Raw genomic sequence first — 17,576 nt, 5'->3', positions numbered from 1 at the left:
TATGTATTTTTTTTTTTAAACCAGGGATTGAACTCAGGACCCTGCCATTTGAACAGCATGGCTGAGATTTAGAAGTCATTTGTTACTGCAATGCAACATAACATCATGTATACAGATTAAACCAACAGGCGATATTTTGAAAATTCAAAGTTAAGTATTAAGATAAAAATTCAAATTTGCAATAAAGGTACTATAGTAAAAGTACTATGTACTTATTATAGAATGTTTGGAAAAATGAAAATCATCAACAATCTTACCACTCAAAGATAATAACTAGTATTACTTTCTGTTGAGGTTTTTTTTTTTGGGGGGGTGCTAGGGAGTATGGGGAATCAAACTCTGGTCATTGCACTTGCAAGGCAGGTGGTGCAACCACTGAGCTAAATCCCCGGCCTAACAGATCTTTCTTATAATAAACATTTCCTTCCAGTATTCTTGTAGCTTTTATATTACAATAAGTATGTTTCCACGACATTGTCTGAAAATAATTTTAATGGTGGAAAAATAATATCAATGGAATCTAATTCAACCATTTCTCTGAAGTTTCCAATTCTAAAATATTTATAATACACATGAACAATATACCAATATACTTTACATAAAATTTTGTATCTATGTAGATTTTTCTTTTCTCAGAAGAGCAATGTCTCAATGGTCATAATTTTGAGAAGATTTTGATATATTCAAATGGATATTAGTGGTTCAGAGCTCAGAAAAAAAAGATCTTAGCAGGAACTTTCAAAACTTTTAAGACATGAATAAAAGTTGATTATTTCTGTTCAAAATATATCAAAATAGTAATGGAATGGTTATTAACATTTTGAAATTGTATTCTTTACTACTGTGATATAAGGAGGAAAAATGCAGTGTATTCTTGTTACAGATCATTTAAGATAATCTGACACAAAGTATCTTGAAATAAATCAGTAACTAAGTTGTTAAAATTAAATTACAAGGAAATTATAATCAATCAGTTCAACTTTTCCTGCTGTTAGTTTTCTTATGACTTAATGACTAATTTCTTCCTTTAAGGATGACTTTAAACAAATGAGAAGTAAAACCTTTTCCATAATAGCATGTAAACAAATTCTATGATTTAATAACAAGGTCAAATTCCTGGAATATATGTCTGCCAGTTCTTTTTAATTCAGCAGTTTCAGTAAGTGATCATTAGGATTTTGCATATTGTTTAAATCTATTAAATCCCACAAAATTACACAGCGGCAACCCTACCACCATACAAGTAGATAATATTAGAAAATGTAATTTGTAACTCAGTCATGCAGAACTTGGGAATATTCTATCATAGAAGTAATAATGAAAATAATTTTAAAAATGAACAAAGGTATTCAAGAAAGTCTGCCTTCACAAGTAACTTCACATGGCAATAAATATTTAAGATCTGTAATACTCTTCTGAAATGACAAGGCATTATTTTAAATATAGACTTTTCTTGTTTTAAGAAAATATATTAAGGGGCCGGGGATTTAGCTCAGTGGTTCAGCCACCTGTCTCGCAAGCACGAGGTCCCAAGTTTAATCCCTGGTAACTCACCCCGCTAAAAAAAGAAAGAAAATAGGAAGAAGCAGTGAGGAAAGGGAATGATGATAATGTAAACTTTGTAGCAAATTTTTAAAGAAATCCAGATCATCTAGATTATTCCATGAAAGACTTCTCTGAATTCTAAAATGGTATGGAAATCTACTTGTTCATTATAGTTATAATGTTAGCTTTAGATAGGCTTCACTAATGATGATTATTACATCACTAATCATCACTAATGATGATTGCATTTATAAGTATTATATTTTACAGGTTTCTACCATCCCTTGACAATTTATCAATTTATTCAATCCAAGGTGTCTATACAGTTAGGTCTCAGGGAATGGAAAATGTGGCTAATATACATATCAAGTTATTCAGTTTATTCTGTAACACTGCCAGCTATGGGGACCTCCTTATAAGCCTCATGTGAATGAAATGGGGCTTTTTCAGAAGTGGCTGGATCTAGAGTGTGTGATGCTGGAAGTGATTCATGGTGTAATGCTAGGTTCAAGGGCACTAGGATTAAGGGTATGAGTGCTACCTGCCCTAAGTAGTCTAGATAAGATAATGGGGCTGGAAGATGCTGTTAAGGACCCCTGTTGCTTTGCTACCTTTGTTCTACCATGAACTGTTGCCCCTCTGCCATGTGCCACCCTGCTGGGAGCCAGCCGATTACGGGCTGAAGCGTCTACAAACTGTGAGCTAAATGAACCTTTCCTCTTTTAACTTTGGGTTAACCCTCCATTAATACATATGGTACTGATATATAATCCTCACTTATAATATTATTTTGGGGGGATCAAACTGAAATATGTTGAAATAAAAAATGTACTACTTACATTGCCTTAAAATTAAAATTGCTGCTATACTCTTAAAAAAATTAGCAAAGAATACTAGGTAGAATTCAAAGTAAGTTTAGAGCATTCTGAGGAAGTACAAAAATATTCTTGAGATTTCCTTTATAGAAATTGCAGGCACTTTTAAGAGTTCTAGAGGGAAAAAAACCTTTTCGTATTCTGAACAGACATTATTCCTAAACTTAGTCTTTGTTATGATTTTGTTTTGTTTTGTTTTGGTTCTGGGGATCAAACTTGGGATATTGTGCTTGCAAGGCAGGTGGCAGCATCACTGAGCTAAATCCCTGGCCCATGATGGTTATGTTTTGACCCATGTGAAACCAAAAGGAGAAGGTCAACAGTTTCAGAAAATGAACAAACATAGTAAAAAGGCTGAGAAAGATGTAATAAACCTGACCATGTAAACTGACAAGCAGAGGATTAGGGAAGACATAATTGTACAAAAATATTTACAAACATTACTAAATAGACAATTGCACAATCTAAAAGGCAGAAAAAGCCTTAATTTTTTACAGTTTATTTTTAAATCCTTCTATAGGCAAAAACCTGCAAATCTAAGTGTTATATACAATGAAACCACTATTTTGTACCAATCTCAGGACCTTGTGCTTGTGAGGCAGGCAGTGGCACCAATGAGCTAAATCCCAGGCCCTTATTACCTTCTTTATTCTGGACATTATATTTTCTTTAATGTAGTCTAAGACTTTCATGACTATATATGTGACACTGTTAGTTAAACTGAATTAATAATCCATTAAAATCCTCAGTGAGTCTTCAAGTGTGTTAAGTTACATCTCACCCCAACGTAGCTAACTTTTAAACATTCATTTTTTAGGTCTCCCTATAGCCACTGGTGGGCACATATAGATGGTAAGCTCTTGAAATATACAATTTCCTTCGACCATAATGGAATCAAACTACAAACCAATGCCAGAAGAACAACAGGAAAATCTGTAAACCTATGAAAATTAAATGACATACTTCTAAATGAATCAAAGACGAAGTTTCAAAAGAAATAAAAATACACATAGAAGTAAAGTGACCAAACAATGTATCAAAACTTGTGTGATGCAATTAAAGCAGTATTGAGGGGAAATGGTAAAGGCTAACTGCCTCAAGAATCTAGAAAAAAGTAAAATCTAAAGAAATCAGAAGGAAGGAAACAATAAGTATAACAACATAAATAAAATTAAAAATAATAGGGAAATGGGCCAGGGATTTAGCTCAGTGGTGCCACCACCTGCCTTGCAAGCTCAAGGTCCTGAGTTTGATCCCCAGTACCAAATAGGGGGGCGCATTACTGAAACAAAAATTAGGTTCTTTGAAAAAAATCAATAAGCCTCTAGGAAGACTAACATATAAAAAAGAAAACAAATCAGCAGCACTGGGAATAAACTGGGATATGACAACAGATCCCAGGAAAAATTAACACTAATGCAATACAATGTTGCACTAATTAGCACTAATTCTACACCCTCTGCCTCTCACTGTACAGTCAGAAGGGGAAGGAACACTTTCAACTCATTTTTTTAAGGCCAGTATTACCCGGATACCCAAACTGAGTAAAACACAAAACATAAACCTATAAAGCAGTTTCATGAACTTAGATGCAAAATACTGACAAATGAAGCCTAACAATGCTTAAAAAGAATAACAAACCATAACTACATGGGATTAATCCCAGGTAGACAAAGCCGGTTCAATAGTTAAAAATACCAAATGTAGCCCACCATATTTATAGGCCACAGGGAAAAAAAAAATGAGAAGATTAAACAACCATGCATAATAAACACTTGAAGAAAAACAGAAGAGCTTAACTTTCTCAATCTCACAAAGAGACTCTAAAAACCTCTACTGCTAACACCATTATCAAGACTAAAAACACTGATGGTTCTCTTCTGAGACTGGGAACAAGTCAACAATGTTCATTATTTACCACTCTTATTCAACATGATACTAGAGGTGTTACCCACTGCAGTAAGACAAGAAAAATACAGAAAAGGCATAACAAGATTGGAAAGAAAGAAATTAACCTCTCTGCAGAGTACATGATTATATAGACAATCTTAACCTAGAAAAAAACTTTTTGAATTAATAAATGAATTGAGTAAGGTTGAAGGATATTTGATTAGAGCACACACACAAACTATGCATAGAAACAAAAAGTCAATGTCACTGTCAACTGCTCGAAAAATAATTACTTAGGTATAAATCTTAACAAAATACACACAGAATTTGTGTAATAAAAGCTCAAAAATGAACTATACATGAAAAAGAAGAAGTTAATATCACTGACAATTGCTCCAAGATAATGAAATACGTAGGTATAAATCTAAGAAAATATGTAGAGAATCTATGTAATAAAAATTACAAAATACTGATGAAAGAAAAATCACAAACTTGTAGAGATATCTGTGTTTATGAATTAAGATATTTAAAAGTTAAGATGTTAATTCTGCATAAATTAATCAATGATTAGTATAATTATTATCAAAAGCTTAGAGAGATTTTCTGTAGACAGAATAACTTGATCTAAAATGCATATGAATAGAAAATGATTCTAGGATACATAAGACAATTTTGAAAAAGAATAAAATAAGAATCATTCTTCTTGCTGTTAAGGTTTAATATATATTATAATCTTGATTATTTAATCAAGACAATATGATACAGGTTTTATTTCCCTAGCAGGAAAATCTGAACTTTGAATTAAATTTCACCACATTCTGGAATTTTGATTGTCAGATTAGGGATATGTATTAGGTAAATTCTTTGTAAATATTCTAAAACTTAAAAACTCCAAAATACGTAACACTCCCAATCTTAAGCATTTTAGATAAAGGACAGGCAATTAATACTGGAGAAATAGAAATAAACTCTGTGGATTATACAAAAGTCACTTTACTAGTTTTGATATTATACTAGAGTTATACAAGGTATTAACACTGGATGAAACTCGGGGAAGGGTACATGGATCTCTTTGCATCTCTCTCTGAAAAATCATGTGCATCTACAATTATTTCAAAATAAAAAGTTAAACATACTGCTCTATGTTAACAAAATCAAATATCATGATTTTCAAAATAGATTTTAAGTTATTAAAAATCATTTCCTGACAAATTTATGGTACTGAAGTCTATATATCAATAACACGATTTATCACATAGGAAGGCCAAAAACAGAGCTGAAATTATGTAAGAAATGCTTTTTTTTTTGGTACCAGGTATTAACTCAGGTTCTTGTGTTTGCAAGGCAGGTGGCAGAACCACTGAGCTAAATCCCTGGCCCAAGAAATGCTTTCTTATTGGTCTAAATGTTTTTACTACTTCAAATTTTCAATTTGACATTTCAAGTGATTTAAAAAGAGTAAGAACTATACTAAGAAAAGCATGGGACTTTTATAGTCTAATATAGCAACATGCAGTTAAAAACATAAAGCACAAATGTTTCTATGCGAGTTGCAAAAATGCACTGCATTAATTCTTAGGAAACTGATTTTTTAAAAACTGACTTTGTAAAATAAAGTCATTTTGAACACAGTATATGATTATGAAATCTGTTTCTTTAGGAAAACGATGGTATCAAATAAAATGTAACTTGGACATTTCAAAATTTAGTTGGTTCTGAACAATGTTAATATAAACTGATAAGTTAACTTTACCTGATTTCCAACTTTGCCACTTCAGGTAATTCTCCATAATTTATCTCTCCTACCTCCAGTTCTTTAAGAGCAGCTATAATTTTTTGCTGATCTTTACTGGTAATTCCATTCTATGCAGAGACAATTTTAAGGTATAGTAAGATACTTACATCAAATAATTTAATTTTCTTAATGTTTTCTACTTGCAAAATAGACTAGAAAATAACACATATACTTAAAATATATGGTTTGCTTATAACTATAAGTGACAAATTTACATCATTAAAATATTTGACATATAGTTAATATAGTCTTTTTTTGCACTAGATAACAGCAATAGTGATGGACTATAATCAAATCACAGTTTTCATACATAAGTTATATATAATATATAAACAATACAATATGATAATTATATATTCTATTATAGTAATATATAATACATAAAACTGCTTCCTTCAAAATATTTAAAATCTTATCAGGGATAATTAACAATACCTCACCTATCATTTGTATTAAACTTTGATGTTAAATTTAATTTCATATCTTAGTTCTAATCAATGTGCTTATTTTGAATTTTAGTAATAGAAAACATTTCAAATTTTCAAGGTATTCATACAGCAACATCGCTGCTTTTTAGATACCTTATTTCTCGAAGTATCTCTAGTACTTCCTACAGCTTTTTTTCAGTTGTTATTTAATAAAACTAGGTCTTTACAATCTTGAATACCAACCAAAAGCCATATTATTTGGAAGACACATATTTACACTTATGTACATAATAAAATGTCCCTAATTCCTAAATAGCCTGTTTTAGAAATCTACTTCACATGTGGAAATGAAGTATGAGATTTACTTAAGATATCATGGCAATCTAAAGGAAAAAAAATCCTAAACTCTAAAAGTCTTTAAATTTATTTAAAGTAACTTAACATTATAATTGGATTTTAGATATAGTTAACCATTTTCATATCTAATGATGAACCTAGCAAAATATTGTCACACTCTATAGCACTATGATTTTTAAAATAGAAAATAAAAGGATCTACAATTTTAAAATATCATATAATACAAGTACAGTTTTTGAAAGTGATACTAACCTCTGTAAACTCATCCTTTTTCATGGTCAAAAGGTGTCTTAAAGTTATATCCTTTTCCTGTTGAAATGGAAAAACCCACCACCTTTCAATATAAATAGTACAAGGGGAAGTGGGTAAGTACATGTAAGTTAGTTATATGCTCCACTATTAAATTTCAACTTTTTAGAGTGGACAGAATATAGTATGCAGATATAGGTCTGCACTACTGAGTAGGCAGTACATACTCATCTAAAAAATAAAAACAAAACTAATTTTCAAGATTCAAAGAAAGCAATTAAAGTGAAAATTCTGTGAGATTTGATGGAAATTATATTTATCAATATTAAATTTCTGACTATATGATATGAACCCATCAAAACAAGAACTTCTACTCAAGATTTTTCCAAACAGAAAGAAATTTCAAGACTCTACAGTGAAATCTAGCTCTGAAACACCTGAACAGAATGTGCACATTCCCACTGAAATGGTTAGAATCCTCATCTAGATAATAAGTACTGTCACCACTCAAATCCCACAATATATGTGGTTTGATCAAAATATATGGGAATGTTTAAATTTAAAAATAATTTATTACAGTAAAAGAGACACTGTCATTTTTCTCCTTAAAACACTCCCCCTTGCTGCAAACATACTTATTCTATCATCCTTGCCATTTTCTGAAGCAGTTCTGGAAGTCTCTTTTGTCAGTGTCTTTGGCTGCACTGTTGTCCTGAGTTGCCTTGATGTCCTAAGTTGAAAACATTTATTCATGTTCATTTTGACTTTTGGGATGAGTGAGAAGCCACATAGTCCTTACCTGGTGAATAAGGTGGATGAAGACACACTGTAATATTTTAATTTCACAGAAATTGCTGTAAATGTGGACTGTAAACTGCTTCAGTCACAAGGATAATGAAGCAAGTAAGAGTATTTTGAGAGGGATTAATGACAATGTGTCTTTTAGTATAAAAATTTATTTTAAAATTTCACTGTAGTTTGCAATCATATTACATATATTTTGGGGGGGGCAGGTACCGGGGATCGAACTCAGGTCTTTGCACTTGCAAGGTGGGCTAAATCCTCAGCACCACTGAGCTAAATCCTCAGCCCCATATTGCATATACTTAAAGCATCTAGGCAGTCCTTGGAACATGATTAATGTAAAACGACAACCCTACACTAGCTATTATTATCCTTATTAAAAAAAGATATTTAAGTAACATATTTCAGTTAATAATCTCAGTGAGAATCTGATACCAGATTTGTCTGGTTTAAAATCAAGCTTCTAATATTGCATATGAGATTTGCAATTGCAGCTGGGTATTGTGGTACATTCCTGTAATACCAGGCTTTGCAGGCTGAGGCAGAAGGATCCAGTGAGTTCCATGCCAGCCTGAGCTACGTAATGAACTTAAGGTCAGCCTGAAGTACAGAGGGAGACCCTGTCGCAAGGAGAGAAAAAATAAAGGGGGACTTTCAACTTAAAAAGTGAAGCAAAAACAATGAGTTTAAGTGTAAAGGCACTGGACAGCGGATTCAAAGCTGTTAAAGCCACCCAGATTCTAACATATTAATTTCTGGAAAAAAAATTGATTATTATGAGTTTAAAACAAGATGTAGTCCAAATTCTGAAGAAAAGGAATGGCACTCATTCATAAGTATGCTTAATGAATTTACACTTAATGTTACGTTAGCCAATAAATACACGTGTGTGCATACATATATATGATAAACTTTATATGAAATCTTACCTTTAGTAAGTCTGTCATATGTTCCAGACCAAGACCATGCAAAAATATTTCCAGGTCTCCAAATGCTGTATATGAACTAAACATATTTACAGCAACGTCAATTTCAGAATAGATTATAGTATATATTTATATTCAGGGAGAGAACAGGAATGAGTAACAAGGAATCTATGTAGAACATATTTGTAAATTTACACAACAGATTTAACACTATATCAAAGAATAAGCACGCTTTTTTATTTCTTTAAAAATTGTTTTGGTATGCTGGGGATGAACTCAGGGCTAAGCAAGCACTCTACCACTGAGCTATAAGCCTAGCCCAAAGCAAGTTTTCTTTAGCAAAGATGTAGAAAAAAAATAAAATATAGCTCATAAACTATTGCACTAAACTAAATCCCGAGCCATTTTCTATTTTTATGTCTTGAAACAAAGTCTCACTAAATTGCTAAATTGCTCATGTTGGGTTTGAATTTATAATCCCCTTGTTCAGTCTCCCAGTGAGAAAGGATTATAGGCATGAGCCACCATGCCCAGGTTTGAATCTTTTAAAAATAAATTTTACTGATTTAACTAAAAGTTTACATTTAAAGTTATGATTGGTGTTCCTACACATAAATATTTTCTAAAACTCTGAACAACAAAACATCTAAACCCTAGACATTAGTGATTTTAAAATGCTTGTAAAAGTTTTTAATATATATATTTGAAGTAGTTACCCCAGTTATATTTAGTACATGCATTTAAAACACTTATTCATAGGGATTCTGTTGAACCAAACCATGTTCTGTTACCCAAATATGTGATCTTTTTCTTTATCAGAATCTGCTGTCAATAGTTTACAAATACTCTCTTCTTTAGTTAGCTGTTGTAACTTTCCTTCCAATGGATTCAAAGTCAAAGAAAGAAAGCTGAAGATCTGAAAAAAGTTCAAAGGCACTGAAATGTACTTAACATGATTTAGTTTATCACACATACACTTTAAAAAAACTAACCATGATTTTTTATCTAGAAAGAAAATTTTACCAAGGTGAGAGGGACAGAACTTTCACAACATTATCCTGAGAATAACTTTTATAAAATCAAGTAAATGCTGCCTTGACCTAAAATAATCAGGAAAAAGTACATCTAATTCAAATTAGTAAGCTTAAAGGAAGATAGAAATTAATCTTTTTAGTAAGATATAATAAAACAAAACTAATGTGTCATTTTGACAAATGACTCAGAAAAATTAAGCACTGTGGTAGTACTTTAAATACATTGCTAAGTGGAGAGAAAATAATAAGCATGACAAAATGTATACAAATTCCAACTATGCACATCGAAATGTGGTGAAATTCTTTAGTTTTACAATCTAACTTCTTAGGAAGTCAAGACTATGTCATGTAATCAGCCAATAAGATCAAATCTTATTTTAAAGATTGATGGATGACTCAAAATAAATTTTGATATTCATACATTTATCATATCAAATTCAGTATCATCTATCCAAATTTAACAATACAAGAAACCAATTTTGTTTTTAAAATTTCAAACCTTAGAAGAAAACTGTAGAGTTCTTTTTTGAAGTTTTATAGGACTTCAGAGATTAGCATCTACTCTAAAATAATTTTTAAATGTAGATTTTATTTGTAAAATGATAGGCATGTTTATTAGATTGTTCAAAAATTATAGACAGTTATTTTACATGCAGTAAAAGTGACATGCTCTGATGTTTATATGATGGAACTTTTGGAATTTCACATACTTTAAAATTCAGAAACTTGGTGTTATGAACTCTTGAACTAAATAACTTAATTTTACAATTGTACCATACTTGATCTCTGCTTAGAAATTATAGACCTCTGGCTAAAGCTTTAGTGTTCAAGCCAAAATTTATGTTGCTAAAGTAATTTAATATGTAAATAATTATTATTGAGTTTAAAATAAAATGATAGTAGATCATACATCCAACTGTGTTATTGCTCTACCACATACCTTGTAACAAGTATAGGAATAAATGTTTAAAGAATTTAATTTTTAAATTTTCTAATATTCATGAGTATGTTTTATTTATATACTCTTATCTGACATTTTACTAATCTTACCAATCTCAATATAAAAGCTAATTCTTAAAAATATGAACCAGTTTGAAATGTTTAAATAGCCTTGGTACAATTTTATTTCTAGGAAAATATTTTATTATCCTTTTACATAACTTAAATTATCATATTACAATGCATCTAAGTTGGAAGAGGAATGCTCTAGCAACATAAAGTTTTCATTAATCAGAGAAAGATATATTTAAACATTTAATAGCCAAAAATATTCTTACTACACTTCTGAATTCTAACAAAGTAATGTACAAGTTCTATACAGGATTATGTGATATGTGACAGAAAAAGTAATTTAATATATAGATCGATACCTCAAGATGTTTATTTCTTTTTGCAATCTCACTTGGTGTTTTTCCATCTTTGGTTTGTAGCATTTTATTAGCTCCAAGTTCAAGTAATTTCAAAACTACATTTTTATGACCCTGACGTGCTGCCCAAGTTAAAGCCTGTAAGTAGGGGAAAAAGTTTAAAGAGAAGGAGTGTATATCAAGTGGCTAGGAAACAGATTCAACAGCATTTATGGCAAAAATAAAAGAGAAAACATAGTTAATTAATGGAATGACAATTTCTTCATTTCACAATATAATGTAGACATATTCCCAAAGGTATATTTGGAAAACAGACTGTAATGTTCACTGATTTTATAAAACCAAACCAAGTTTTATATAGCTAAGTGATGCCACAGAGCAAAATGGTTATCTGCCAATCATGAAAATGTTTTCTACAAAAATGAAACCTTCTGTGTATTTGAGAGCCAATGCTCTTTGGTATTTCGGCTTCTTTTTGTCAGGAAAGAGGACAAAATCAAATAATCCCCCTTTTTTTTCAGCTTTTTTTTTTTTTTTTTAACCAACAGTGATTATATCCCAGGCTTTCTGTAAGTATTACGTCATAAAACTCTTTATAATAAAAGCCAACCAACAAAAACCCACTTATTTTATAAACTACTAATAAAAATATCAAAGTTTAAAAGTAAAATGGAGCATTACAAAAGTACTTCTTACAGTATAACCATTCTCATCCTGGGCATTAACTTCTGCTCCATGAACAACTAGGAGAGCAACTACCTGAGGGTGACCGTTCCGTGCAGCATACATGATTGGAGTCATAAGTCTTCTAAGGAAGAGAAAGAAAAGAAACATTTGCATTAACGTCACCATTAACAACTACTCAAATTTATGAATTTAACCATACTCAATACCATCAGTACTTCTTTGAAAGTAAATCAAAACAAAAGCTTTTAGTAATTCAAGTGTTTTAAAAATCTAATCTTCCAGCAAAAAGTAAAATGTAAAAGCTAACTTAAAAGTACTGAATGCTTACACAGCACCCTCTAGTGAAGAAACAAAAAAATCACTAAGCCATGTTTTTTAATATATTTCATTAATTTACACATTCACTTACAAAATTATCAGAGTAAACACACGATGTTTTTGCTGGAAATATAGTGATGAACAAGACAAGGTCCTTGCCTCACTGGATTTGTTCATTTTAAATGCTTCTTACACTGACACAATGAAATTTTAAATTAAAACACTCATTTCTTAATTTCTTATGACTCTATTTTAGTTTAAGACTGAAAGAATTTTTTTCTGACTTGGATGCTTAATCAAAAAAGAGATCAACACAGTAATATAACCTGCCTAAAACTTTCAAGAGGGCGGAGAGGGACAGTGGTTCCTCTATAGTTTATCATTTCCCAAAATAAGAGATTCAATCTCTCTACTCCTGGAAGTTAGTGTCTGGGCCTATTCTTTTTTTAAATATAGGAATATAAATTTATTTTAAAATTTTGCATTGGTACATATTTGCAGTATTTAATAACTGTATTTTTCAGAGTTGGTACATGTACATAATACATGTCAAAATCTTTTTTCACTCTCTTCTTCTCCCTTCTTCCCCCCATCTCTTAGTCCCTCTCACTTTGGCAAAAAATCTATTTCCCTATTTCCTATTATCTTTTATTTTGTTCTTTATTTATATTTTGGCTTTCTCATAAAAGAGATATACAATATTTAAGTTAGCGTGCCTGACATTTCAATTAATATCATGGTCTCAAGGTGCCCGCATTTTCCTACAAATGACTCATGTTTACCCTTCTTTATGGCAGAACAGCACTGCACTGTGTATAAATGCTACTTTCTTGTGCATTAATCTGCTGGTGGACATGCAGGCTCCTTCCAAGATTTAGCTAGTATGAAATGTCCAGCTAAATATGGTTGTGCGTGTATCACTGTAATATGAAGTCTTTAGTTCTTTCAGGAAGAAAACTAGAAGGGAAATAGTTGAGTTCAATGGAATTTCAACTTTGTTTTTTGAGGAATCTCCATATTGAATTCTATACTGGTTGCATTAGTCTACATTCCCACCAATAATGTGGAAGGAGGGTTCCTTTTTCTCTGCAGCTTCAGAAACATTTCTTATTTGATTTCTTGATGATAGCCATTCTTTCTGGAGTAAGGCTGAATCTCACTGTTTTTTAATCTGGATTTCTCTAATAGCCAGAGACCATTTTTTTCATGTATGTATTGACCATTTGTATTTCTTCTGAGAAGTGTCAATACATTTCAGGCCAATTTTTATAGTTTTTTTTTTTTGGAGGGGAGGGAGAGGTTCACTTTTTTTTTTGCTTTCTTTGTATATTCTAGATATTAGTTCTGTCTGAGGAAATTTTTCCCCATTCTGTAGGTTGACAATGAATTCTGCTGGTTGTTTCCTTTGCTGTGCAGAAGCTTTTAACTTTTGGGTCCTATTCTAAAGGACACTAGAAAGATTTTTATCAGTTCTATTTTGGGCTTATTTAACACATTGTCTATTTTAATGGGGATCTATCTCCCTATTTCCTATTATCTATTTTTATTTTGGGTTTCTCATTGTAAGAGAAACAGTGCAAGATTTAAACTTGTGTCTGATTTATTTCATTTAAAATTATTTTCTCAAAATGCATCCATTTTCCTAAAAAGAATTCAGGTTTATCCTTCTTTATGGCAGGGCAGTACTCTGTTATGTATAAGTGCATTTTTCTTTATTCATCTGTTGATGGACATAAAAACTGCTTTCAAGATTTAGCTACTATGAACTGTGCTGTTATAAACATGGGTATGCATGGAACACTCTGTCTTTAACTCTTGTGGAAAATATTTAGAAGAAGAATGGTTGTTCTGGTTTTATTTGAAGAATCTCCTCACTGAGATAAATTGGCTAAATATACAAGTACAGATTCAAAGCTTCTCACACCGTTTATTCGCTTCCCTATATAGCTGTCATGTATTACTAGATCTAAAGTTAGATGGCTACTTGTGTATAGGAATTGTCTTGATAGGTAAATTGTCTCTTTGGTAAATAACATTTAGGATTTTTTTCTTTTGGTACCAGGGATTGAACTCAGGACCTTGTGTTTGTGAGGCAGGTGGCAGCACCATGGAGCTAAATCCCTGGCCCAACGTTGAAGACTTTTGCTTTATTCTTAGTACTATTCTGCAGTTCTTTATAATGTGTCTATATATTTAAATTTTATGTAAAAGGTGCATATTTTATATGTTTACCCATTTGTATATAAATTTTGCCATGCACCTAGCAGATCTCTTCATCCTAAAAATTGGTGTCTTCAATTTGGGAATATTCCTTACCATCATTCAAATATAGTACACCTTCCAGTTTCTCCTTCCGGAACCATTACTAGACAGATGTTAGAACTTCAGGTAAGGTACTCCTTATCACTTAGCCTTTCATTTATCCTTTCCATTTGTTACCCTTCATGTTACATACTAGATGATTTATTCACATGTAGCTTACAGTTCACTATCTGTTCTACAGCTGAGCATCATCTGTTATTTTGCACATATACTTATTTTAATATTCATCATTCTCTTTTAAATAATTCATTGTTCTTGTTTTGTAAATCCTATTTGTTATTTTGTGGAAGCAAATCCTTCTTTTCTTCCTCAGAAGAATAAAGTCCTTTTTATGAATCTTCTATTTTTTTCTGCTTTTTCCAGGATACATCACTCTTTTGTTGACTGTTGTCTCTGTCTCATTTCATGATGCTTACATTCTCCCGATTTTAGTTATTTGTGGCTGTGCACTTACCTTCTGAGGCCTTCCAAGAATGGAAGAATCAAGTCAGCAGCCGCAACCTTGCCTATAAGTAACATTTTTAGGTGTTGCGGGGTGCCCATCTCTCCTTTCCTCCCACCCTCCCTACTTCACTCCGTTTCTTCCACACTGTGTGTACGTTACTGGGGACCGAAGCCACTGCTTTCACTTGAATTGCATCTCCTGACCTATCTTTCTATTTTTCAGACAGTCTTGCTAAGCCCCTGAGTGATGCAGGCTAGGCTAGAACTTGCAAAACTCCTCCCTCAGCCTCTAAGAGTGCTGTGACTGCAGGCCTGCACCATAGATTTGGCTCCATCTGTTTATTTCTTTAGAAGTACTCCTTTTAAGGGCCAGGGATTTAACTCAGTGGTGCCGCTGCCTGCCTTGCAAGCACAAGGACCTGAGATCAATCCCCGGTACAAAAAAAAAAAAAAAAAAAAGTTACTCCTCTTATATTCCAGAAGTAGTTCCCTTTCTTATTGTAAATAGAACTTTATTAAAATATGTTAACAACTGAATATCTAAATTCACAAGAGGAAGTGGGCAAAATTCTAGACTATTCTCAACTTAATATCATGAAGTCTTAAACTATTTTCCAAAAATTCCTTAACATTTTTCATATTTTTCCCAAATTTTTAGAATCATTTGTCAAGTTGTAAAAAAATGCGCTTATTCTCTAAATAGTGTTTAATTTTATAAATAACTTACACTTTTAAAAAAAATCTAAATGCTTAGTCAACAAATGACATGTCTGTTCAATCTTCTATTTCATGCAATGTAGTTTTATTATTATTTTTTCATTTAGGTCCTTATATTTCATGCACATTTGTCTCTATTTATTATTTGCTCTTTAGAATGGGATCCATAATCTCATTATATTCTTAAATTGGTCATTATATGCAAATTTGAAATCAACCAAAATTGGCACATTAGCACTGAAAAATTACCTTTTTATTTCTAATAGTTTCTGAGTTACCAATTATATAATCAATCTAATCTTAAAAATTACAATATCCCCACTTTCCTAATGAAAAACCAGCTGAATCATAGGCAACAGAGATCATGGGTCATCATGACTCATGTTCCTGTATAGGACAGAGAGTAAATCTTTTAACTTTGTGGTATAAGAGCATGCCATAACAGCTAAACTGTTTCTGTAACATGAGAGTCCCCACAGATAGTACAGATAGTGTTCCAATAAAACTTTAGAGTCTACCAACTTCTGCTTAAGAGTATAAGCTGAAGAGTCAGTCTGCCTAGCTTCAGATCTAGCCTTCAGCATTTATCATCTGTATAACATTGGGGAAGTTTCTTAAACACTGCCTCAGATTTTACATATGCGCCTAAAAACAATTTCTACACTTGTGGCACCTACTTGTGATCTTATACTCTGTGATAACGAGACAATAATATTTGGTAATAAGAGAACCAGACAAAAAATAACTGTTCTGTCATTATTAGTTGTTTTATTAACTATGTTTCATTTTATTTTCCTGATTGAATTGCTTATAGTTCCCAAAATAAAGGTAAAACAGAGATTGCTCATAGGTGTATCTTATGCCTGAGGTCAATATAAATGCTCCTAGTGTTTTTCCACTAAGCATATGAATTGTTTTGGCTTCAGATATATGTTTACAAAACCAAAGAACTATTCATCTAGTCAAATTTTACAAAGATTATATTTTAAGTTTTATAAAATGAATTTATATCATATATTATGATAATCCTCCTTTTAAAAAGTCCCTTGACCTATATAAAATTGTTTGAACCATTTTTCCATAGTTGACATGAATTCCATTTGGTTACATTATTCAGTTAATTTGCAGGTAACATTAAATTTGCTGAGACTTCATTAAGAACTTAGGATTCTTGTATCTATGTTCATAACTGAGATGATGTCTGCAGTTATTTGGGGTGGATACTTTTTTAAAATTCAATTTCAGAATCAATATTACATTTGCTTTCCAAAAAACTGAAAACTTTCTTTTTTTCTTTATATTCCAGAACTATTTAAAAATAACTATTAATACTATTTATAAAGTATTAATATAATTGATTCCTTGGACGTTTTAAAGAGGTAAACTTGTTGAAAGCTCTAAGCCCAATGGTTTTTTTTTTTTTTGAAATTAGCTTTTTGAAAATTTTTCTTAAAAGATGGATAAAAATCACAACATAAAAATTATTTATAAGGATAAACCACCCCCTCCAGAAATGGCATCTTCAATACACTTAACAGTAAAAAACTGAAAGATACAATATTTAAAAAGACCTTATAAATCACTAAAAGTAGACCCCTGCTGCCTATCTCACAAGCACAAGGATCCGAGTTCAATCCTCAGTACAAAAAAAAAAAAAAAGTAGACCCCTGAATAGAAAAAGTGCAAAGGTTACAGGCAATTAATAGACAAATATAAATGACTACAATGTAGAAGACTAATCAATTAAGTATTATTGAAAAGCAGAGAACTAGATTGAGGCATCAGTACTTGCAAATCAGACTGGAAACTGAAGACTAA

The 17,576-nt window shown here is 31.5% G+C and overlaps 1 protein-coding gene across 1 annotated transcript in view; it reads right to left on the bottom strand.

The window, feature by feature from the left end:
• Window positions 1–17,576, bottom strand: part of Asz1 (ankyrin repeat, SAM and basic leucine zipper domain containing 1) — a 45,588-nt gene that overhangs the window by 8,793 nt on the left and 19,219 nt on the right. Inside the window, exons 2-7 of the mRNA XM_010621896.1 lie at window positions 11,967–12,078; window positions 11,274–11,408; window positions 9,661–9,785; window positions 8,873–8,948; window positions 7,143–7,199; window positions 6,064–6,173 (exon numbers count right to left, since the gene is read on the bottom strand). Coding sequence (XP_010620198.1) covers window positions 6,064–6,173; window positions 7,143–7,199; window positions 8,873–8,948; window positions 9,661–9,785; window positions 11,274–11,408; window positions 11,967–12,071 — 608 coding nt within the window. The 5' untranslated portion in view covers window positions 12,072–12,078. The remainder of the gene's footprint in view (window positions 1–6,063; window positions 6,174–7,142; window positions 7,200–8,872; window positions 8,949–9,660; window positions 9,786–11,273; window positions 11,409–11,966; window positions 12,079–17,576) is intronic.

Source organism: Fukomys damarensis, unplaced genomic scaffold, assembly GCF_012274545.1.
Source record: "Fukomys damarensis isolate Sample0158 unplaced genomic scaffold, DMR_v1.0_HiC HiC_scaffold_4, whole genome shotgun sequence".
Taxonomy (NCBI): domain Eukaryota; kingdom Metazoa; phylum Chordata; class Mammalia; order Rodentia; family Bathyergidae; genus Fukomys; species Fukomys damarensis.
Note: the sequence above shows the minus strand (reverse complement) of the source record. Positions and strands in the feature narration are given on the sequence as shown.